Below are 25,247 nucleotides of genomic sequence, written 5' to 3'. Positions count from 1 at the left end.
GCAAGCTGTCGCATGCGGTTCGCGCTTCTGTTAGTATATCCGGTGGAGTTGAAGTAATATTATTGCTCATCTTCATTATTGAAAGTTGTCATTTTTAGATATTCACAATACAAGTACAAAGAAAAGAAAATTTGAGAAAAATGGCGCGAGGATTATTTTCTACCGTGGCTGCGTGAAAATGTTGGCAAAGACGCTAGAGCATGCAGCCAAGTTTTTAAATTACCAAATAAACTGTTTTTTTTTTTAAATAAACTCAATCTGTGAATGCACACTGTTGCTTTCCCGCCATTTTAACAGCGCGCTAGCGCTGCCTACTGACTGGCGCCGCGCGGCGATTTGTTCGAAATTTGAATAGCAACAGCGCGCTGCTCACTAGCTGGAGTCGTGCGGCGGCGATCAGTTCCATATTTGAAATGGCAAATAATACTGTTATGGAATTTGTATGGACTATAACTTAACTATTTGCTTTGGTAACACACACGTTTTTTATGACCCGCTTTACATATTTAAACCCGGTGGAATTACATCAGCTTTACGAGCAAGGTTGTTAAAAATTAGATAAATATGCATGGGTGATAGGAACATCGATTAATTTATACTTTTATGTAGAAATTAAATAATATATGTATGCATATACATACCTACAGGATGGCCCATTCACAGCGGTCCAAAATTGTTTAGGTAACTCATATTTACCTAAATTATTCTCAAAGCAATGTCTAATAGCCATTATGTACACAAAAGAAAATGTAGGCCTATAGATACGGAGAATATCACTGTTGTGTGCACATGTCATACCTAAACAGAGTGATTTTGAAAGAAAACGTGAAACGTGTCAATAAAATAAAATATTATAATGTGTTTATACATAACTTCACAGGGTCTAAAGAGTTTCATTGGGAACCAAACAATTTTTGTCCAATTAGAAGATGATCATCAATGCTATGGAATTGATTACAAGGTTAATTTAATAAAAAATCGAATAATATTTAATGGTGCGACTGCACTACATGTCAATATCAGAAACGAATACTCGATGTATAGACGCGAAACGGTAGTATTATAAAAAATGTGTACAAAATAAAGGTTATTAAGATCTTGTGTAACTGTGATTGTAATAAATGTTATGAATTATCAAAATTTTTCAATTTTAAAATATCTCAATAAAATATTTTTTCTTTTGTGTGATGTAAATGAAATAATAACAATTAAACATTAACTTATATTGCATATTATTTGTTTGTTATCCTAATACCACTTAAGTACCATGTAGCAAAATAACATTTCCAGTTTGTAACATTAGTATTATAGAAAGCAACAGAAAAAAATGCGGGAGTTTGTCGCTGCATTTGGCAACTTACACTCACACAAATGCGCATATCCCTACAGCGCCCGTCCTAGTTGTTACGCACACAATAAATGAAAAGCGGTTTCACACCGTTTGTTGCGTATGGTCAATCTGCCTATTGTTTTGTAATCTGAGATTGTAACATAGGAAAACCATATTCAAGTATCCAACTTTATCGTTTGGAAACTACTAAACAGTACAAGAACTGACATTGTCTGATTACGCGTCAAGATACTTTATACCCAGTTACTTATGGGAATAAAACTCACGCCCTCCGGAACGAAAACCTAACACTAACTATTACACAAAGGAGGCAGTCATTTAAGGGAGTCGAACCCACGTCTCCGAAAAGAAAGCTTAACACTCGTTACCACTACACCACGGATGCAGTCAAGTATGGGAATCGAACTTACGACCTCCGGAACGAAAGCCTTAAACTCTAATCACTACACCATGGAAGCAGCCAACTATGGGAATCGAACACACGACCTCCAGAACGCGAACCTTACACCCTAATCTAAATAATAAAATAATAATGGCGGCGAAAGTTTTGACTTTTGTTGTAACGTTGTGGTTGTGATTGTTTTGCCGCCAAAAGACGACTTTTGTGCGACTTGCACGACGTCTGCGCGATTGCGTGCTCGAATCATTTTGATAATATGTTTATTTAGGAAAGACTTTTTTAATTTTTTAAACTTTGTTCGCTCGCTCCATGCGTTATGCCGGGTAGTATTGAGTTACTCTCACACGAGGCAACTCGTTTGTACCACTCGCTTGGTTAGTTTGTCACAACACTTCATGTCATAAAAATGTCCCACCTCACACCTCACCCATGTCATAGCCTCATGTCACACTATTTCGAATTCGAATGAATGAAAGAGCGCGAGTGTTGAGGCGTTCAGGAGCGATATTCTGTAATCGTTGAGACTCGCTGTTCGATATTCGTATATCGTATTCGTATGTCGACAAATGCTATTCTGTACTACTTTAACCGATCATAACGACAATTCGGTTCGATACGTTCGTTAAGTTTCGTTAAGATTCGATATTTTTTATCCGCTCTTCGAGGGCTCTGTTTACGTCGGTATTCTTAACGACGCGCTTTCTTCTTACATTTCACTGTTAGATATTTGTGTTTTGATCACATTAAGTGGAAAAAATTCACTTTTTGCCTTAAGGTAAGCCAAAATGTTTCGTAATTGAAAGTGAATTGGTCTTGGTTGTGTGTTGTAATCACTTGTTATTGTTTACGTCGTGATGCCGCGATTGTAGAGGTTAAGGTGAGAGACGTTTCCCTAGTAAATTCTCATCTTGTTGCTGTTTCCTGCTTTTCTCTTTTATTTTCAATTGACTGAGAGTTACGATTTACATCAAGTACCTAACATGCACTGCTATCAAAGTTAGAAAAATCATTGTTGTTGGACTACGTGATAACAGTAGAGCTCCTTATCCATTACCTTACCTATTTGTGCCGCCAAGCAGTAATGTCCGCATTACTGTGTTTCGGTTTTGAAGGGTAAGGGTGCTGGTGAACTTACAGGCACATGGGACTTGTCAACTCACGTCTCAGGGTGGCGGGCGCAGTAGCAGTACCCCTCAGATCTTTGCGATTTAAAGCTCTGAGTGGCACTGCAACTGTTATAGACAGACGTGTAGCTTACCATCAGGCGCACGGCTTGTTCGTCCCGTCACCAGATATAATAAAAAAAACCTGAGATCAGATTATGAAGTTGACTGGTCAGCCTTATCCATGTGTAGCTTTTGTACCATGTATTGCGAGCTTCATGGTTGTTTTTTTTTTGTCACAGCCATGTGTAATGTGGGTTTAGATTACCTTCTGGAACTGGATGAAATGGTTGAGGACCACAGGGCTCGGCGGGCAGACAGGGTAGCAGAGAAGCAGAGAATGCAAGCTGACAAAAATCCTTTTCATATGGATAATGATGTATTCATTGATCTGTTTCGCCTGACTCCTGACTCGACAATGAATATTGTGAAAAATTGAGGCCGGACTTAGAGCGGCAAAGGTTTAGTGGCCTGTCCGTGGAACGGCAGGTAACACAAAATATTTACTTGTTGAAAATTTGTCCATTCATTTATCTGTTGTATTGCTGTTATTACATTTTGTTTTGTTTTTGTGGTAGAGCTGTAGGTTATTGCAGCTCTTAGATATTACGCAAAAGGCTGCCACCAGGACGCGGTTGGGGAGCAGTGGGAACTCGGGCTGAGCCAGCCCTCAGCGAGCCGCAATTTAAAAGATGTGAAAGAAGCCCTCAATAGGCGCATGCTACACCGACATGTCAGGTTCCCATGACCCCAGAGGAGCGTCATGCAGCAAAATCCAAATTTATGAATGCAAGGCAGCCCTTCTCTGGCACCCTAGGAGCCATTGACTGCACATATGTTAATATTATAGCACCTAGAAATCATGAGGAGGCTTTTGTCAACCATCATGGGAACTATGCTCTAAATATCCAAGCAGTAAGTTGTTAGCATTTGATATAAATTATTCTCTTGTGAAGATACAGAACCCTTAGCTGTTATGCTTATGTGTTGAAGTATACTTTGTTTCAGATATGTGATCCTGACTTAAAAATATTAAATGTGAACACTCGCTATCCTGGTGCTAGGAACGACTATTTCATTTGGAAGAATAGCTCAGTGCACCGGGCATTGAAAAGGAGTTACAGTGAGGGAGAGCGTAACACATTATACGTAAGCTTATTGGTGTGTGTACTTTGGTTCCCTCATGCTCTTCTGACTTTGCACCTCGTATTGCCTAAAGGACTTGTCTAAACGAAGTTTTTTTAATCTTCTCTGTGTAGGTGATGATGGATATTTCATAGAGCCTTGGCTCATGACGCCTCTAAAACATGAGGCTGTTGGAACTGCAAGGTTTCGATATAACGAAGACCTGTGCAAAGTCCGCAGTGTGATTGAAAGGCTATTTGGAAGTACTCAAGGCTGAGTTCAGGTGTGTCTCATCGGCAAATACACTCTAGTATGCACCAGAGATAGTAGGTAAGATATTTAATGCGTGTGCTATCTTGCATAATATTAGAATTCAAGATAGAGTGCAAAACATTGGAGTGGACCTAGACGAGGTACAAGCTGAAGTTCAAGCTCAAGCCAATGCCCCAAATGAACTTGACACAGGTAACAATGGCGGGCCTCTCTCCCAAAAGGGCCGTAGGCCAGATGATTCAGGCCAGGCTAAATGCCGAACATTTTCATAACCATTTTTTACTTAAAGATATAAAATAGAATGAAAGATAAGTGGACTTGTTTTTTAACTCCCAGCTGATGTTTCATAAACATTTCACATTTAAGAAAATGAGACAATTTCTTCAAAATTAGTTTGTGTGAATCTCTTAATAGTGGAAGGTGTTTTCAGTCTGTGACATATATGTCTGAAATAATTAATCATAGACAGCGTTTTATCAATATGTATTGATGTCTCATATATTGAACATGGCATACTATAATAATTACCAAAACATTAGATATTACAAACAAACAGTAAGTTTCCCTTGAATGTCACAAAGTTTGCGCAAACTAAATAACCATAGATAAGAGTGTTTGTAAATAACTATTACTTGGTACTTGGTGTAACGGGCTGGTATCCACAACTTGAGGTCAAAGCGCCTATTTTGCGTGTGGTGGGTGCAGGGTCCTACTCGTGCCACCCAAGCTCATCCAGGAATCTCAGCAGCTTCCTCGGTTTGCTGAAGTCTTCGGGGAGCGAACTTGGCACTCCAAGGTACTTCGCCCTGTAGTTGGCCACGCCGGAGCACTAGTAGAATGAGCGCAACCGTTTCCTTCCCCTCCATGCACGCTCTGCATAGAGGGCTGTCTGTGATGCCTAAATTGAAAAGGTGTTTATTGTATGGACCATGACCCGTTAGGGCGGCAGTTAGAGTGCGAAACTCTTGTCTTTTAAGTTTAATTATTATTCGAAATAGACTGGCACTGAGCATTGGGAGTGCTTCCCTCGCCTGTCTACAAACCGTAAGTGGTCCATGTATTATTATGTGAAGATTTTGTACCTTTGTGTATAGTTGTTCTGGACCATTGGTAGGGGAAACCTACCCCACCTGCAAACCTATCCCACTATGGTTTCTGGTCCTACAGCGTCCGTCTCCGACCCTTTTCTGGCTAGTTCATCTGCTGCGTCGTTGCCACGAGAACCGCTGTGTCCTTTAATTCACTGTAGAGTTACATGGTTTTGTATACATACCTCCATGAGTGCTTGATGGCATTCATAAATGAGCCCTGAGTTTATGTCATAGCTGTTCAGTGCTTGAAGTACTGACATACTATCGGAGAGTATTCGACTGGAGTGATTCTTACTCTTCTCGCTATGATTGCTTTTGCCGCCAACTTGATGCCCATGCATTCACCCTGGAATACTGTGTTGTGGTCACCAAGCGGTGTTGATATCCTGATATTGAGGTCTTCTGAGAATACCCCAGTACCTGTTCCTGAATTTGTTTTAGATCCATCAGTGAAGACGCGGACCTTTCTAGGGTTCTGTAAATAACTATTTGAACGCTCGATCGTGATTGGTCGAGAAACATAGCCTCCCGTCGGGATGTTCCCATTTCGTCTTTTTGTCGATAATGAAACGCTGACGTCACACCACTTTCGGTACGCGTCGGTTGCAGTAACGATTTTCGTTATCGTGGATTTACAGAATAGCATAATCGGTAAGTTGTCGACATGGCAACGGACGACTTTTGCTATCAGAGCCATACCGAATCATAACGATAGCGATTACAGAATACCGCTCCAGGCGAGGTTTATGACAACGAGGAACTCGAGGAAGTGAGTAAGACAAAGCACGTCACTGTGACTTGAGGTCACACGAGCTCACGAGCATGAAACGAAGTGTTAATGTCACTGTCCTATATTTTTGTTGTAGATTCTTCCATTCTCTTTGGATTCTGTTCAGTGAATTCTGTTAAAATTCACCGGCCAAATTTTGAGTAAAAAACGCGTGAAAACTTTTTTCATCCTCCTAAGTGTTATTGTGTGTGGGCAATAGTTTAGTTATTTCGACAATTATGTTTTGGGACCGATTGCTTTAAAAATCTCATTGGTTTGATTACTTACTTTAAAAAGTTTGAAAAGGTGTTAATTATTGATAAGTATTGATTAAGTTTAAATACTTGAGTAATGTTATGTGTACAAAATTATTATAGTGCAGAGCTGCATGTGCAATCTTGTTTTGCGAGTATAAGATACGTAGCGAAGGTGAGAATTTACATAATTACTATTTGTTGTTGTTAGTAAATGTTTATCTAGAGTAAGTAAGTTGTATCAAATCAAATCTGTTAAAATATGAGTGTATGAATATACTAGATTCAAAGACTAGAACATAATTTGTACTACTTACAAATAATATACACTATGATGAATATTGCATTTTACATTTAATTTTTAAGTAATTGGGTACCTATTAGGAATGAAACTTTACCAATATTAATAAATTTGGAATCACTTTATTTTCTAGTAATTTATTAATAGTAAATAAAATATATAGTATCAGTACATATTGATGGATTGCAACAGTGATTGGTCCTGCGCTTTTAGCTGATTTTACATCATATGATCGTACACTACCATAGTACTAAATTAAATTAGCATTTATTTATAATATATCAATTCATAACACTTAAGTTATCCAATTGATTGATACCATGAAATTATGAAAGTGTAATTAATATTCCCTGTCAGTTGAATCGTTGCCGTAAGTGCAAACACTTTTACCACTAGCCTCATCTCATTTGAAGTAGGACATTGTACCGGTACTCCCTCAAACTCATTTTAATTTTATGTCCTACCCAACACTAATGTCGGTTTACGAGTCTTTCATTTGCGTTTTTCGCTTGCTTGCGTGACTCATTTCGCGCATACGCAAATATCGCTACCGCTATCATTTCGCTCGCTTGCGCTGGCCGCTTGCTTTGCATTGGATTTCTTTGCTTTGCGTGAATTTGATAGAAGCAAGCTTGATATTTCCCTGCGAGTAATAAACAAAGAGCGTTTGCGGAGGACAGCACCACTGGCCAATCACAGAGCAGCAGCTGGTTCGAGAGTGTCGACAACCCAAACAAAGGCAAGGCACCTCGCATGCGCGCAAATCTCTTCGCAACGCAAAGCGGAAGACTCGTGAACGCCTTTGCGCGGAAGGCAGATTTCTATGCCGTGTACCCAGCCAACGCAAGCAAGCGAAAAATGCAAGTGAAAGATTAGTGAACCCGGCATTTGAAAGATACCGACAGATAGAAAGGTTTCATTCAATAAAATTGTAGTAGGCTTAATAGTAGTGTTGCCCAAAGCAAGACCAAGACGAGACTAACCCCAGTCTTGGTCTTGCGTCGGTAAACCTGGTATTGGTCTTGGTCTCGGTCTTGCTGCAAGAGTCTCGCAAGTCTTGCAAGTCTTGCAATTACCTATTGTTACTTATAACTCGTAAAAATGAAAATATACGGGTGCAGGTATCGTAATCCGCAGGTTTATCTACAATGAGGGTCTGGGGTAAAAATACAGCATAAAAACGAATCTTTTGCTTTATTAATTATTTATTTGAATGAAAATTATATTATTTCGTTCGACCAACTATTTATACAAAGTAACCATCTGGCTGACTCGTCACTTAACCTATTTCTACGTTTTCTAATAACTAAAGAGGCTTTAGAGAATAATCTCTCAGCAGGCACTGAAGTTGCCGGTATTGAAAGAAAATCCCGGGCCATCTTGGATATAATCGGATACTCCGATTCATGCGTCCTCCACCACTGTAGGATGTCTTCCGAACTTGCGGCCCTCGGTTTATTTAGATAATCCTCGAACCTTCATTGTTATTGAAGCGTTGAATACCAGATCCAGATGATGTAGAGGGGCATGCATACAATTTATTAAAATCGATTACGTCTTCGTCTTCATCATATTCACATACTTCATTGTCATGTCTTGGTAATCCTGGAGATCTAGGCACTGCGTGTAGGTTTTTATATTCCTTGGAAAGTTCTTCAAATTTACGCAGGCTTTCAGATTTTAGTTGTTGTCCCCATAGTGTCATATCGAAAGTCTGAGATTTGTGCCTTGGATCTAAAATTAAGGTGGTACAGTAAATCCAGTTGGTCATTCTATAATGCTTAAGCATTTTATTTTGGGCGGCTTGGAAACCCAAAATGAGCCTCTCATCTACTTCGGTTCGATTAGGTTTGTCGTCTAATTGTTTTATCATAGCTTCAATTTTATCAAGCAGAAGATTGAACGACACAATCACTAGCGGTAATGTTACATATTTTTCTCCACCAAGTTTCGTTGTTAGAAGTTTAAAGTTTATCAAAAACTTATATATTTTTTCGAGTATTTTCCAATCAATTTCTGATATTACAAAATTACTCAAATCAGACACAGAAGTGCATATAATATGTTAATGCCAGGTTTTAATTTTAAACATAATCCAATCATATCATGTGTGGAATTCCATCTTGTTGGACAGTCCAGTATGAGACTCAGATTTGTTGACACACCAGCTGTTTCACAAGCCGACTGGAACTTCCTCTTCAACATCTCACTTCTTTTTATTTTACTACAAATACTGCGTAATTTTGTAATAGCCGTACCTACTTGAGTCAGAAATATTTGGCACATATTCTTCAACTTGCTCTTCTTCGTCTTCACACTGCTGTTCTTGTTCTTGACTGTCAGTTTCAAAATTTAACGCTAAGTTATTCAATAAATCTTGTACGCCCAGGTTCAAGATGTGAGCAATGCATCGAAATGTTGATTATCCGAATCAAAATGTGGCAGTAGTTTTCCAAGTTCATACATGAATTTGGTATTTGCAGTTGCGTTGTCGACTGTGATACCCTGAATTTTATCAGCTAAGGTATATTTCAATAGACATTTGTGGAAAATCCTTGCAATATCCATCCCTGTATGTCGACCACTCGATGGAATAAAATCCAGGACTAGAGATCGATACTTCCATTCATTATCTATATAATGAATAGTGACCCCATAGTAACTCCTACCAGCAATTGACGTCCATCCATCAATAGTGAATGACATTTTACGTGAGTATTTTTGTAGTCTACTCTTAACATGCGTATGCAATACTTCAAACCGCTCTTGAACCATCCTTCGAACTGTCGATCTCTTAGGAAATACCAAATTTGGGCATATTATTTGAAAATATTTTTGTGTATCTTCGTCATCGAAAAACGAGAAGGGAAGATATTTCTTGGCAATCCAGTCAACTGTAACTGTCATAAAATCACTATGGCTTTCAGATTCTGACTGAAACAAGATAACAAAACGTGTTAATACTTAATATAACATTTTACAAACACTACCTACTTACGAACCTACTAATTACATTGAATTTTTAACTATATTAAACAAACAAAAAATTGCCTTGACCGGTAATCAAACCCAGAACTTCAATAGGCAAAAAACATGTTGAGGTGACCGCCGAACTTGTCAAAACTTTTCTACCAATCTTATTATGTGCCCTACTAACTTAACTCAATAAATAAGTACGTACCTGAGCTTTAGTGACAAGATTATTTTGACAAGTTTCTATTTAAAAAATATTGCCGCCAAATATACAAACAAAAAACAAGACTTGGATTAGTACCTATAAAAATAATTTAAATTCGAATTTAACACACAACATATCTCGCTTTTTAAAATTGTACCTTAGTAAGTGCATTTCGCAAAAATAATAAATTGGCCAGAAACTAGAGAAAGCTATTTTCTTTCTAAAAGTTGGATATTTACTGAGTTTTAATTTCCTCAAACTTTGTAGGTATAGCCTAGAGAAATCGTTTTAAGAATTCCAATGTAATCGGTTTGTTTACTTCTCAAGAAAAAACGATTGACACTAACTATAAGTATGTAAATTATAAAAAATATTAAGGAGGTGTTATGTTAAATATTATCTTACCTGTTCAATTCTTCCAGTGGTATTAAAAAAAACTTGAAATATCTCTAATTGTTGTCGGTTTTCTTAGAGGTATAAGTTTTTGCGATTCCTTTTCGTGACAAGACAGTAGATGCTTCCTTAAACCCGAAGTGTTTCTGTTTTTAATTTTTATTTCAACTTTTTTCTTTTTAGAAATTGGGCACAACTTGCAGCGAGCCATTTCAGATTTAGGAATTTTTCGAAATACTCATCAAATTTGCTTTTAGAGCACCTAGATGTAACACAACTCTCACTACTCTGACTAGAATCTTCGTCGCTCATGTCAAAAATAATTACTGGTCCGACTCGTAACGAAGCTTAATTGCAAATAAACAAATTTCATATAAAATTTCCTATTTATAGGCACATGCCGAAAAATTGGTACAGAAAAGTTTTAAAACCTTTGATAAAAATAATGTTTCATTTGAAGATTAAAAACAGAAGAGATTTTTTTTGCAAGTTGTTGTACCTAACGTAACAATTCAAGGCACTTTACCAGAATGTACATAAATCATTACGTGTACTGTATGCCTCTTTTGATTGAAAATATACACAAGTACAGTAAACAGTAGGTAGTAAACCTTTTACATGGAATTCTGTAGAAATTGGTATTCCATCAATGAAATAATTTGTTTATGTACAAAAGTTATTAAATAAAGTAAGTAGGTAGTAGTAATAGCGCATATAACACGTAGTTTTGTTTTGTGCTATGAACTGTATACTTAATATTTATACAGTCCAATATAAGAGCACTATAATAATATTTATGATTATTACAACTACAGTAAATTATAATAATATAACCCATCGATCCTTCGCGATGACCAAACCAAGATGTTTGACTACAATCCGAGCGCCTCTGAATTAATTTTACTCTTTGGAATTTCGACGTCTTTTTACAAAAACGCGGTCGCTTTGAGCGATGTCTAAGGTGCCGCGCGCGACACGTGCCGTACCGTCTTATAAGCGCGGTGCGGAGGGCGGTGTCTTTGTGCGCAAATTAACAAATACTTAGCGCTCTTTCGCATAAAAGAGATAAAGCATCAGCAGTTTCAATTTTACGACAATATTGGTAGGTTATAATTTTAGGCATACCTACAATTCGTAAGGACATAACACTCGTTTGACGTAATTGAGAGACCGCAAGACTCTCGCAGACTCGGTCTTGTTCTTGCACAAATCTTGCAGGGTCACTCTTGGTCTTGGTCTTGCTTCAATTAAGTGGTCTTGGTCTCGGTCTCGGTCTTGCAAAACTGCAAGACCAAGACCAAGACTGCAAGACCAAGACTACTTTTGGGCAACACTACTTAATAGCCTAATAGCCTTAAAGGCTTAATAGCCTTTCTATCAATCGATTCATCGATTGTAATAATCGATGAATGGGTATGTTATGGTAGAAAGAAACAGAGATAATTTGAATATTGCGTTTTTTAGAGGACCTTGGTTTTATTAATGGATGTTAAAAGAAAATTGATGTATTTTGTATTTTTTAAATTATGAAGTTTACGAAACTGTGTCACGTTATTATGCACTGAGTTTTAAATAATAGTTTTAATATGAAGTAGTGTATTTTGGTAAAGTAATTCTTAATATTTATTATTCATTAAACGTTCATACACTTATTACATAAATAAAATAATAATAAATTTAATAATTAATTGTAACATAATGATAAAAATATCACATTAATTCATAAATTTACAGTGATATGCCTGAATTTCACAATTTTTTATGTTACGTAATTTGGTTTTATTATGGTACTCAAATGATGTCAAAATTGCGTCAGATATGGGATCGTTTCTCGGTCGCTGGCGAATTGTGCTTTCGAGATGAAAGTCGTCTTTACTACATTTGGCTCCGAATAGAATGGGGAGTGACTTTTTATTTTCGTTAAATAACATCAGCTGATCGAAACTGTACAACGCGAAATTTCCGTAAATAACGGTGTCCGTACTAAAAGAACTTCGCTGATTAGTTTCATACTATTAACTGAATCCGACTTTCAAATATGACTATACCTCTCTGCTACACCCTGTAAAAGATATTTGTATAAGTGCACACTATTTTTTAACCGACTTCAAAAAAGGAGGAGGTTCTCAATTAGACTGTTTTTTTTTTGTATGTATGTTACGCGATAACTCCGATATTTGTGAATCGATTTTCATGATTCTTTATTTGTTGTAAAGGGGGTACTTCCATAGTGGTGCCATTTCATTTTGAAGGATATCATCCACCTCTAAGGGTGGCTGTTCACGTAAGAAGATTCATTTTTATAAATAGCGCCTAAATTTTCTTTAGGAACAATTATTTTAATGGTTGATTTTGCTATTTCTCCAATTCAAGGCGTTTTCTCTCAATATTCTTTGAGTAGTGAGAACTAATTTTTATTACCTCCAGTGTCAAGACCTGTACAGTACAAAATTTAAGGATATTTCAATAAAACTTAGCAAATAGATGTAATTCCACGTACTTTTGAGGTCGGTTTTTTTAGTACTCTGTACTGAGATTTTTTATGTATCCATTACACTATACGACACAAATAAACGCTTAAAAGCAACTGAATAAAATACGTACGTCTGGAGCCCTAACCGAATTTCGGTCGAATGTAAACTAGACACAAAGAAAAACGCGACTCACCAACTCAAAAAATTGCGCTCGTCTGGCCTCACTCTTATTAACAACAAAAGCGTGTCCTTACCAAACATGCTGAGCACGACGCAGCAACAAACACGTATACCGCAGCTCACTGTGAAGTTCTTGGTCATGAAGGCGACCAGCATTAGTCCTAGGCATACAGCAGCTAATATTATCACTGTCAATAATACCTGGCAAAGAGAAAATATAATGAACAAAAATAAATTTGAAGAGTAGTGTTATTATTTTCTTTAAATTTATTTAAGATATTTATAACTTTATTTTGAACGTTAAAACCTAGCAACAATGGTGGTGAGACAATAGCTTATCTCTCGACCCGGAAAGAAAAAATAAAGACCGTTTCTTAACTCTTGGCATCACGCATTGTATACATCTCTACAGAAGTCCTACGAACAACAACATTTGTTCCATTATTTTTGAAAATTTATTTTACTTTCATACAAAAATAAAAATATTTAAATAGATTGCTCTAAACGTTACAACTTTGTGACCACAACACACGCAACAATCACATAGAGACTAAGGGTGATATTCCTATAGGCTATAGCTATAGGCTTCGTGATGAGGCACATATTAAATAAACGTCGAGTGACTAAACTCGACATCAATAAAAATACTACAAAGATTTAAAAAGTATAGTGACTACAGCTATGTTTAATGAAAAGGCAGCCTATTTCAAATACCACGTTAAACAAGTAATGAACCCACATACACTTTGGAAAATATTAAACGTACTGTGATAGACTTCAACAAAACATCCTCAGTTCTACCTTTACATATAGCTAATTTGCAGCTCTTCAATGAGCACTTTCTTAATATGCACTTTCTTAAAATAATTCAAACTTTTTCTATTACTTTGGACATGATATTGCTTACTTTACCACTAACGTTGGGGGTTATAACAGGAATTATAAATCAATCCATACAAACATACAGGAGTCCACACGCAAAATACGCGCCTTGTCGTCGAGTTGCCGATACCAGCCCGTTGCACCAAGTACCAAGTACCAACATACAGGAGTCATTCCAAACATTTGGAAAGAAGCCCTAGTCAAACCTGTACCTAAAGTGAATAATCCTACTGTGGGGTAATTCACATAATCAAACCGTTACGACATCGTAGCGATTTAGTCGTTGAACTGCTTTTTAGGATTCACGTGTGACAGTCGAATGTCAACGAGTCCACTTTTAAAGTCGTTTGATCTAAATGTCGTTAACGCGCATTCTGGTACATGAATCGAACTTAAATCGATCGACAAGTCATACGTATTCTGCTAAAATTTTGACAGTTCTTTCAATAGATTTTCGACGACTGAATGTCAAATTTTACAATCCAAGATGTCGTTTATTAGTCTTTACGTTTCAATTCTATTCATATCAACGTTCGTTCAAGTGGACCTTGTTCTGCATAAATGAGTTAACCCACAAAATGACAGTTTCGAGATATTGAGCATTAAACATTTTTGGTTACTTTTTGTCTTTACTTATTTAATTAATGAAGTTTACAGGAAATTATATATCAAAAGATTTGTAATGAAATAAGTATTACGATCAGTTTATTATCTTTTTAAGTTAACAAATTTATGATTAATAATTAAATGAAAATGGTTTATGCAAAATTCGATGAATCAACAAAATTATTACTTTATGTGTCAAGTATGGTTATCACATTTTTGCTAAATTCGGAAAAGTACGTATACTCATATGTGTCACTAAGTATGTAAGTGTCACTTAATCCTTGCAAACACTGAGAAATCACATTTTCATAGTGATCATGTATTAAACCAAGTAACAGTAGTTTTATTTTTGTCAGTCAACGTGTTTTGTTTTCAATAATCAATAGCCCTTCTTCTTCTCTTCCAGTAACAATCGGGGGTGCACAAAAGGAGCCTCCCCGCTCGACGTAACATTCCTTACTTTTACGAGATTTGAACGAGACATATGCGTCTTCTATCATATTCTATCTACCCAATACTCGCTACCGTAAATCAGGGTTGGAACCCGCACTTTTTTGTCACGTTTTAGCTACCCACAAAGGCATACAGAGCTCCATTTACCTGATTTCGACTATTACTTTCCGTTCAATATCATCATACTAACCATCTTTTATTAATATAGCCGCGGTCGTATTGCTGGTGATCTTCTTGTGTATCTCACGCACCAATGAGCAGCTGCCATCGAAAACAAGGGGGAAGCAACGGCCGTGAGCTTAGACATCGCTAAGGCTTTTGATCGGGTCTGGCACAAGGCACTTCTATCGAAGCTACCATCTTACGGGCTTCCAAAAGGGCTGTGCACTTGGATCGCTAGCTTCCCGTCTGAGCGGAGCTTAAAAGTAGCTGTGGACGGATTGTGCTCGGACACCATGCTCATTAACACCGACGTTCCGCAAGGATCTGTGCTGTCGCCAACCTTGTTCATCCTGCATATCAACGATATGTTATTAACTAGTAACATTCATTGCTCTACAGATTGCAGTACCAGTGATGCCTATTATACAGGTCGCACAAATATATACCAGCAAGTGGAACAAAACAGATTGCAACTTGTGTCCAAAATCGAGACTTCTTTGGAGCAGGTCTCAGAATGGGACCGACAGAATCTTGTTAAATATAACCCCGCAAAGACACGAGTTCACCGCTAAAAATTTTGTAATAGCGCCTAAGTTACAGAACACCTTTACCCTTTTCTTCTCTCCTATTGGGATACCTGGACTCGACATCACGAACGAAGTCCAGTTCCGGGGTCATTTGGAGAGCAAAGCCAAACTGGCTTCCAAAAAGCTCGGGAGAGCTCAATAGAGCGAAGCAGTATTTCTCACCAGGTTACCGACTTTTGTTGTATAACACACAAGTACGGCACCATATGGAGTATTGCTCGCATCTCTTGGCAAGAGCTCCCAAATACCAGATTGCCCCACTTGACTCCATCCAACGTAGGGCTGTTCATATTGTCGATGGTCACAAACTCGCAGACGGTATGGAGCCTCTTAGCCTATGGAGAGACGTTGGCTCTCTGTGTTTTACTGTCTTTACAATAGGGAGTGCTCTGAGGAACTTTTCGAACTGGTGTTACCGTCTCGTTTTCATCATCACACCTCCCGCCAAAGGAGTAGACTCCATCCCCACATCTTAGATGCCTGGCATCTTGTTTGTTCCTTCCTCGAACCTGCAAAGTGTGAAATGATCTTCTTCCTGAAGTATTTCCTTTACGCTATAACATAGGGTTCTTCAAAAAGCGTGTTTACAGGGCTCTCAAAGGCTGGCAACGCTACCAATCTTGTCCCCATTTTTCCACTTTTATCCCTTTCAATTACCATCACCTTCGTCTTACTCACATTCGCCTTCATTCCTTTTTTTCAGATTGAAATAAACCAAAAGCTTTTAAGCTTCAGTTTTCGCAATAAATATCTTGAAAGGTGCGCCATCCTCCAAATTCTTATTTTACCAGTAAAAGGATTATTCTCATCGCTCAATCCTCAGTTTCAGAATTTATATCATTTTCCGGTCTGTCCATATCATCGACAAAAATTTAAGTATTTACATTTTTAAAACAAGTTGTATGTGTTAAGCGTACTAACTAAATCGTTTCAAACCACATTAATAATAATAATAATAATAATAATCATTTATTTCAGGCAATTTGACCCATATTTATAAATTACAGCAAATACAATAATAATAATAATAATAACGCACACACTCGACACAGCCCCGCACTAGGGAAACCCTGTGTCGCGGGTGCCATGGACACACAAATAGACAATTACAAATTACACCCAAACTCACGAGACAAATAAATGTAGGCCATACAAATATTTCTCCCGGCCCGGGAATCGAACCTGGGACGTCTTCATGGCTGTCCGGCATGGTAACCGTTCGGCCACGGAGGCAGTTTAAATTAATTCATATTCAAATTTTTTTAATTAAGTACAATAAATTAGTGAAAACATTTTGTAAATTAAGGCTAAAAAATACAATAAACTTTTAAAATTGATTACTAATAATTAAAATTGAAACAATGAAAATAAGAATTTCTAAAATTAAATATATAAAACAAAAATAAAAATAAACTAAAATTCAAAGTATTAATAATGAAAATGGAAATTACTATTTACTTACTTACTAAAGCGGGATGCACTGGCATGCAGCTGCAACCACCTGCACGTCATAGGCGAATCCCAGCGCTCGGACAGAGCGCTCAGAATTCCGTTGGTGCTGGCCCGGAAGCGAAACAGTAGTGAAGCGCTCCGTTTGCGTATTATAGCGTAGAAGTCATCAATGTGAGCTTCCGCAAACATGGCGGAGGCGCTACAAAATCTCGGCATTTTCAACAGAACTCTGAGCGCATCGTTGTACTGTACACGCAATGCACTGTACGCCCGCTGCGTAAAGTTAGTCCATAGGCCGCACGCGTAAAAGCTCTGACAATATGCCCTAAAGAGCGTCAGCTTTACTTGTTTTGTACAGCGAGCAAACCTACGGGCCAACATGTTGCAGCGGACGGACAGCGCCCTACGCTCCCTATTAATATCCTCGCAATCACACAAGTCGTCGGTGACCCAGTGGCCCAAATATTTAAATTTACGTACCATATTCAGGGCAATGCCACAAAGAGTAATGGGTACAGAAGAGTAGCATTTGGTACCAGCTTTAAAAATCATACATTCACTTTTTTTTTGAATTGTATCTGAGCCCATGGGCCTCCGCGTACGACTCACAAATGACATTGAAAGACATTTGTGGTTTAACCACACATAACACATTTTTGCGAAATTCCCCCATGAGACGAACCAGATTTTGTGAAAACAATTTTTGATTTAACAATTACTACGATTTTTTAAATATATTACTGAAAAGAATATTCAACTTTATATTATAAGGTATAAGACTGCATTCATAACTCATTTTACGATTTTCTGTGGGTTAACACATTTATACAGAACACGGCCCAAGTGATACGTGGATACCAATTTTGGATAGGACTTCAACGATATTTTGATTGCTTGAACTTACGTGAATCGCACTACTGATCTCAAGGACTTTCGACCTATCAGCATTCTGCCGTTTATGTCGAAAAGGTACTGAAAAGGTACTGTGTATGCAGCTCACTGAATACTTAAATGATAACAACAGTATATTGCGCAGTATATTGGAGACGGAACTATACTGACCTTGTTAGATTTCTCGCGCGCATTTCAAACTATCAATATCACTTTACTCATTTCTAAGCTAGCATATTATGGTTTTGACAGTGTTGCGTTGAGGTGGTTTACAAGTTACCTTATTGATCGATCACAACAACGAGTCGAACTGTGCGGTATCGATGAAAAAAAAAGCCAGTCAACTGCTTCTTACGTGTCTCGGGGAGTCCCTCAGGGATCTATATTGGGTCCCATCCTGTTCATTTTGTACAGCACTGATATTTCTAAATGCATAAAAAATTGTAAGTACCATTTTTACGCTGATGATCTTCAGGTGTACATTTCATTCAGGTCAAGTGAAGCTTCTGTAGCAGTACTGTAGTACAGGCAGCTTAGGCTTTGTATTTAGAATTGTAAGAATAAAAAAGTGTTGCTGTCAATCAGACATATTAGAGTTCTGGACAAAGCTTTGAAATGAAATACACATATAAAGTTATAGTTATGATATAATCGTCGTTTCTCATTGGAAAGTACCTCTACGCAAGCCCCAGAGCTATGTCCCTGCTATAAGTGATGGAAATTCCGATGTGAAAACAATTTTGTATGATTTTACGAACAATCTCCAAAAGGAAGAAGAGGAAAGCATATTATAAGGTCGTAATTTGTATTGTTATTTATTTGTTTATAATTATACTAATGAAAATTGCAAGAAAAAAACATGCATATCGCTGCGCAAAAGTTTTCTGGATTCAATGACGTTGACGAATTTGTGCCGAAATTATTAAACACATTCCAGCCAGCTACTTTCATCATACATGCTTGTCGCGTGGCCTGTCGCCCGCGAAGCTTGTCGATCACCATCTGTGGTTCAGTTAGTCGCCATGGGCTCCCAAGCATCCATCTGAATGGCCTTTAAGAGAGCTTGATTGTGATTCCGTTCCGGAGAAGTGCCGGAGCTTAAGCCGCTCGTAGATGCCGCAACTGCAGATGCAGCAGAACCACTGCATTATTCCCTCGCGCAGCGAACTTCGTCGTGGTCAAGACTATTGCGTATCGTAATTTATATATATATCGTATTTTAAAGCCCGAACCTCGCGCTGTGTCGCTCACTCGGTCTGATCTAGAGTTCGCCGACAATAAAATTCTTATAAATTTACAGAATATCCATTTTTTTTGACGATATCGACAAACTAAAGAACAATGAATGTTGTTCAGCCGCTTTACAAATTAAGCCATTCTTAGATAAAAACGGATTGGTCCGCGTTGGCGGTCGGCTATCAAATGCTGGTTTAGAATATTCGCAAAGGCACCCCGTTGTGTTACCGCGGCGCGACCTTGTGTTTAACCTAATAGTTGACTATTTCCATAGGAAGTATTTCCACGCCGGTCCTGAAACATTGATGTCCTTGCTCAGGCATCAATATTGGATACTTGCCGCTCGACGAGTTATTCGCGAGCGTATTTATAAGTGCAATCCGTGTTTTAGGGCGAACTCGCAATCATTTTTCCCTCTCATGGCAGATCTATCTAGCTGCCGTGTGAATCATGTGGACAAAGCCTTCACGCATACGGGAGGGATGTGATAGCCGGTCCTTTGCAGTATACGCCTATCCTTGGTAGGGGAGTAAAAGACCAAAGCGTGGTTATGTATCTTCACGTGTCGCACAACCCACTGTTTGCATATCGAAATTGCGACAGAATTGCGTACCGCCAATTTCTTAGCTGCATTAAAGCGTTTCTTGTCGCGGCGTGGCCCAGTGCAATGTTTATATACTGACAATGGCACCAATTTTGTTGGCGCTAATTCGTATTTGCGAGACCTTCATAAGTTTCTCGACAAATATCGCCCATACCTCGCTCGCTCGCAGAGAACCGAATTGACTGGAAATTTATTCAACCTGCTTCCCCGCATTTCGGAGATTCTTGGGGAAGTATGGTGAAAATTATAAAGAACCATCTTGTAAAAGTGATTGGTGACCAAATATTGTCATACGAAGAGCTTCTACGACACTTATGAAAATAGAGGCCCTAATTCACGGTCACTGACTGCCACGAGCAGCGATCCCGCTGAGCCGTCAGCTTTGACGCAAGCTCACTTTCGTTACACGGCTCCACAGCTATTCTTACCCGCATCACCCATCGAGTCAGTAAATGTGCTCGGTCGACATGCCCTTCTAGATAAGGTACCAGTTGCAGACGCGAGCGAAATGGCCTACGTCATCTATTCCCATCCATGTTGGCACAGTGGTTATTACAAAAACGGATAACGCGCCGCTATTTCATGGTCTTTAGGTGTCGAAGAAGCAGTGCAACCTTTGAAGGACGGCTCAACCCGCATTGTCATCGTTAAGACAAGTAGAGGTAGTTTTACTCGTCCTGTCGTGCGATTGTGGCCACTGCCTAGCCAATTTTGTATTATAATTGTTTGTTATTGCTATAGTGTTATTATTAGTTTCGCCATAATAAGTTTATGCTTCAGATTCTTTTCTATAATCATAAGCAGTTGCTTGTTTATTTATTTTATTCGCATTTCCAAAAAATGATTGCTTTTGTAACTACAGATTGCGTACTAAATTTTTTTTTTTAAAAGAGATACGGAAATGCTTTGGGTGATTGAAAAAAGGTTGACCAGCCAAACTGAAAACTGATTTTAATTAGCAGTCATAAGGTGCAATTTGTTTGTGTTGTTTAGTGCGATTCACGTAAGTTCAAGCTATCAAAATATCGTTGAAGTTACGTAGTCGTTCGATCGAAGCCCTATCCAAAATGGGTATTCACGTATCACTTGAACGAATGTTGATAAGTATGAGTAGAATCGAAACGTAACGACTAATGAATGACAACTTGGATTGTGAAATTTCACATTTAGTCGTCGAAAGTCTATTTAAAGAACTGTCAAAATTTTAGCAGAATACGTATGACTTGTCGTTTAGGAGAGTCGATTTAAGTTCGATTCATATACCAGAATACGCTTTAACGACATTTGGATCGAACTACTTTAAAATTGGACTCGTTGACGTTCACTGTCACGCGTGAATACGAAAAAGCAGTTCAACGACTAAATCGTTACGATATCGTAACGGTTTGATTATGTGAATCACTCCCAGGTCCTCACAAATATAAACGTCAGAATTGACAAACTAAGAAGAAGACGAAGCAATTTCCAATAAATCCTGTGTTTAAGTGGATATTAAGAGTTGGTATTACCTCAGCTCGAATTTAATTTTTTTCCGTAAAATAAAAAAAAACTAAACCAAACCAAACAAAATCAAATCATTTATTGCTTATCGAGGAGCAGGGACACAAACGAACGCAAAGCCATTTGAAAAATGTATATCGTACCTATACTATATAACGTGTTCTATTTAGTTCAGTTTATATTTAAAAAAATCATTGCTATATGTGAAGTCCCTATTGAATACACAGGTTTTTTTTTAATTTCGAGGTAAGTTTGTGTTTTTTCCATCGTGAAAATTTTTAGGAATCGTGTTTTCACACCGTGTACTAATCAGTGTAGTTTCTCAATTTTACTAATACTTATTTTGTCCAAAGTGATTGATTGAACACCTTCACTGTTATGCGGAATCAACCAAAGTCATCGAGGTTGTACGACTCTTAAGAAATATGACAGATATCTATCACCTCACTACATTGCTTTTGTCTACTAGTTTCTATAACCACTTTAGTAGCAGTAGAGCTGCTTGTGAAAGATTTCGACCAGGAAAGTACTGCCAGCCCAATATTTCTGCCGCCATGCAGTAATGTGTTGGCGAAAATACAGGCACACGGGACTTATCAATTTGTGACGGGCCACCACCATCACTAGGTTAGTTAGGGTAGTAACACCGGGTGGTTCATGAAGTTCCAGTATAGTTAAGAGGTGAATTTATTACTTATTGTAAACCGATCAATAAACGACCAATGCTAAAACTTGGTGTTGGTTTCCTTTGTTAGTTATAGAAGCTTGGATAATTCTTATAGGTAAACAATAGTGTTTCCCGGCCGCACCATGGCAATATGCTACATTACAAATTTGTGTCTCAGGGTGGCGGGCGCAGTGACAGTGCCCCTCAAATCTCTGCGATGTACAGCTCTGGGTGGCACTGCAAGTGCTATGGACAGGCGGGTCGCTTACCACCAGGCGCACGACTTGTTCGTCCCGTCACTTGGTATTTTGGCGTGGCATCTGGGAGTCTGTAGTGAACTATAAATTACCGATAATTTTTAGTTCACTAATGCTCTGGTCACACAGAGGCGGGAGCGGGAGCGTTCCGGGCGCAGGACCTTTGTAATGCTCGAGTTCTTATGAATTCTGCCACATTGAAATCGACGGCGGCGGGTCGGTCGCGGCCCGGGGTCGAACGCTATGACAAACAGGCGGACCGGGTGCGGGCCGGGCGTGTGGCGAACGTAGGGCGGTTGCGGGCGCGGGAGTCGTATTCCATTGAGTTCTATGCAACAGAACCCACACAGAGCGGCAGCAGTGGGGCGCGGTCCGGGAGTTACTTTCAATATGAATTTGACCGAAATTTCTTTTGCGTTGCTTTCGTAGCGCTAATAAAAGCAGAAAATTTTAAAATTTGATCTTTATCCGACAGCGAAGTGGTGCTTTCTTTAAAATCTGTGTAGATAATGAAACGTGGCTGCTTTTGGTGTCACACTGGCCGCCTTCGCTCCGCTATTCTGCCGGGATCTACGTTTGGGACTGCTGTGTGGCACGCCCCGGTACGCATTCGTTTCCCGCAGGATCGCCCCGGACTGTTTTTCCCGCTGTACCGCCTTTGTGTGGCCTAAGCGTAATTGTGACTGCAAAGTGGTGCGCGCGTGACACGATAGTGGCGCTGTAACTGTGTTTCTAAATATTGTAAGGAAATTAGCAGTGGCGCAATTGCAGCGCTTCTATAAGCGTGTGATATGAAGGTGTCTTTAGGGCTAAAAAGTGAGTTGTCAGTTTTATTTAATACAATTTGGAACTTAATAAATTCCGAACTGGGAATTGAACTCTTGGGATAAATAGCCAAAGGCATAGGCACTTACTTTGTCGGTTCTGAGCAGCACTGAGAGGAGCCCTAGCGTGAAACCCAAGGGGAGCGGAATAATAAAGAGAAGTATGTAGTTGCATGGCACTTTGCGTCGACAAGACAACGTGCAGCTCCACAGCGCAAGGTAAGTAAGCAATTGGATTCCGAAGGCTACGCACCTGTGAAAACAATACATACCTACAAACGTTATAAATAAGTGCCCTGGGCACTAGTGATGAAAGAGACTCAGTCTTTTAAGGCCTTTTAAAAAAACCTCGATTAATTTTTAAAGCCTCACTACTACTACTAGTCTAGTCTTTTAACTCTGAAGTCTTGAGTCATAAGACTGAAACTGAAGACTAATTCGAGTCGAATTATACGTCGTGCTTCATCCTCGAGATTAGAGAAATTATGTAGTTTCACGTAATGACTCGCTAATCGTACACTATAGTTAAAAATAAAAATAAGGTAAAAAAGATAAATTTTAAGTTTACCTGGTATCCCCAATTTCCCACCAGGCAGCCGTGCCCTTATAATAATCGTTACTTGAATTCAAACCTCATTCGCGTTTCAGTACTACGCTAGTCTACACAGCATTTCTTTCCGTGCTATAAAAAAATCATGTCGATAAGAAATAGTAATAAAGATAGTGATGAGTATATTAGATGTAAAATGAGAAAAAATGAAAAGAAGTTGCCGCCGTTTAAGTTCGTACAGCAGCGAATCAAGATCAGACATTACGTCGCCTGCGCCGAAGGTATTTATTTATTTAGACAATTACATTTTTGCAATATCGCTAAAATATAAAACTATATTTTTAACAGGAGGTAGAATTAAGAGCTTTTTCCTTTTCTTTGCTTATTCTCATTTGATCAGACAGAAGTTTAGAATCATAAAGAAAATAGTCATACTTTAACAATAGAAACATTCAAACATTTTAAAATGTACAAATACCGATGCAACTTTCCGCCACATTGTGGCCTAAGTTGCGCCGTGTGCATAATTTTGTACAAATACCACATTATAGATAACAAATCCGTGAACTAAAATTGCAAATACGGAATAAGCAAAAACTTGTACATAAATTTGCTTTCGTAAATAAAATTCTATAAGTATCTAGGTATCATTAACCTGAATTGGGTGTCTTGTGCATAATAAAATACGCATTTACTTATTTTACGCACTTTTTCCCAGATGGCCAAGATGTCATAGTAGATGCGGTTGCTTCTACCTCACAACCCGGCCTACCCGCACAAGAAGTGGATCTGGACACCTTGGAGCCCTCTCCAGGGCCGTCGTCAATTATCTCGGCTAACCCAGAGGAATGTCCACTAGACGATGATATCCTGGAGATGTTGGGCGCATCCCCGCATAAATCCAAGAAAATGGGAGACAACATTCAGAAAGACCTTGCTCTTCGATGGGACATTTAGTCACCTCCGGCCTTACTAAGGAATGCCGACAAAACCTCATTGAGAAACACCTAATGCCCACAACTTGCCAAAGATTAACGGCCCCACTACTAAATCCAGAAATAAAGGCCACTATGATAGGCAAGGACAAGGGGACCGAGCATAAGCAAAACCAAATTGCTGCCGCTATCTCTTGCATTGGAGATTCACTCTCTCACAGGGATTTTCAAGACTGAGCATAAACACTCATTAATTATTAAATCCCTACTCGAGGGAGCTTAATTACTCTGTGACTTGCAATATTGCGAGTCCATGAAAAGACGAAGCCTCATTTGTGCATCTATCAAAAAAGAAATCAAGGGTATCTCTATGAGACTAAGATTGACTCCCATCTATTTGGTGAAAAGCTGGCGGAAACTCTGAAGGCTGCTAAAGCCATTAGCAAGTCGGGATCCGAGATGAAATCTAAGTCAACGGCGCGTCGTCCTTTAAATGCAAAACCTCAGCTGGCAACCAGCAAGCAGCCAGCCAAGAGGAGATAGGAGCCTGCATATTCGCAGATGTCACCTGCATTCCCCCCTCCTGTTCCACCAAAGCGGCGACAATACCCGATGTTGGCGCCGCCGCCACCGCCGCCGCCGCCGCCGCCACCGCCGCCGCCACCGCCGCCGCCACCGCCGCCGCCACC

General features: G+C 38.9%; 1 protein-coding gene across 1 annotated transcript in view; it reads right to left on the bottom strand.

Moving 5' to 3' along the window:
- The window catches only part of LOC113233734 (protein LIFEGUARD 4-like), a 92,692-nt gene that overhangs the window by 5,212 nt on the left and 62,233 nt on the right, over positions 1-25,247 (bottom strand). The window contains exons 4-5 of the mRNA XM_026468918.1: positions 23,164-23,326; positions 13,027-13,153 (exon numbers count right to left, since the gene is read on the bottom strand). Coding sequence (XP_026324703.1) covers positions 13,027-13,153; positions 23,164-23,326 — 290 coding nt within the window. The remainder of the gene's footprint in view (positions 1-13,026; positions 13,154-23,163; positions 23,327-25,247) is intronic.

The sequence above is a fragment of the Hyposmocoma kahamanoa genome, unplaced genomic scaffold (assembly GCF_003589595.1).
Source record: "Hyposmocoma kahamanoa isolate Upper Pololo Valley unplaced genomic scaffold, ASM358959v1 80, whole genome shotgun sequence".
Classification (NCBI taxonomy): domain Eukaryota; kingdom Metazoa; phylum Arthropoda; class Insecta; order Lepidoptera; family Cosmopterigidae; genus Hyposmocoma; species Hyposmocoma kahamanoa.
This window is presented reverse-complemented; position numbering and strand designations above follow the sequence as displayed.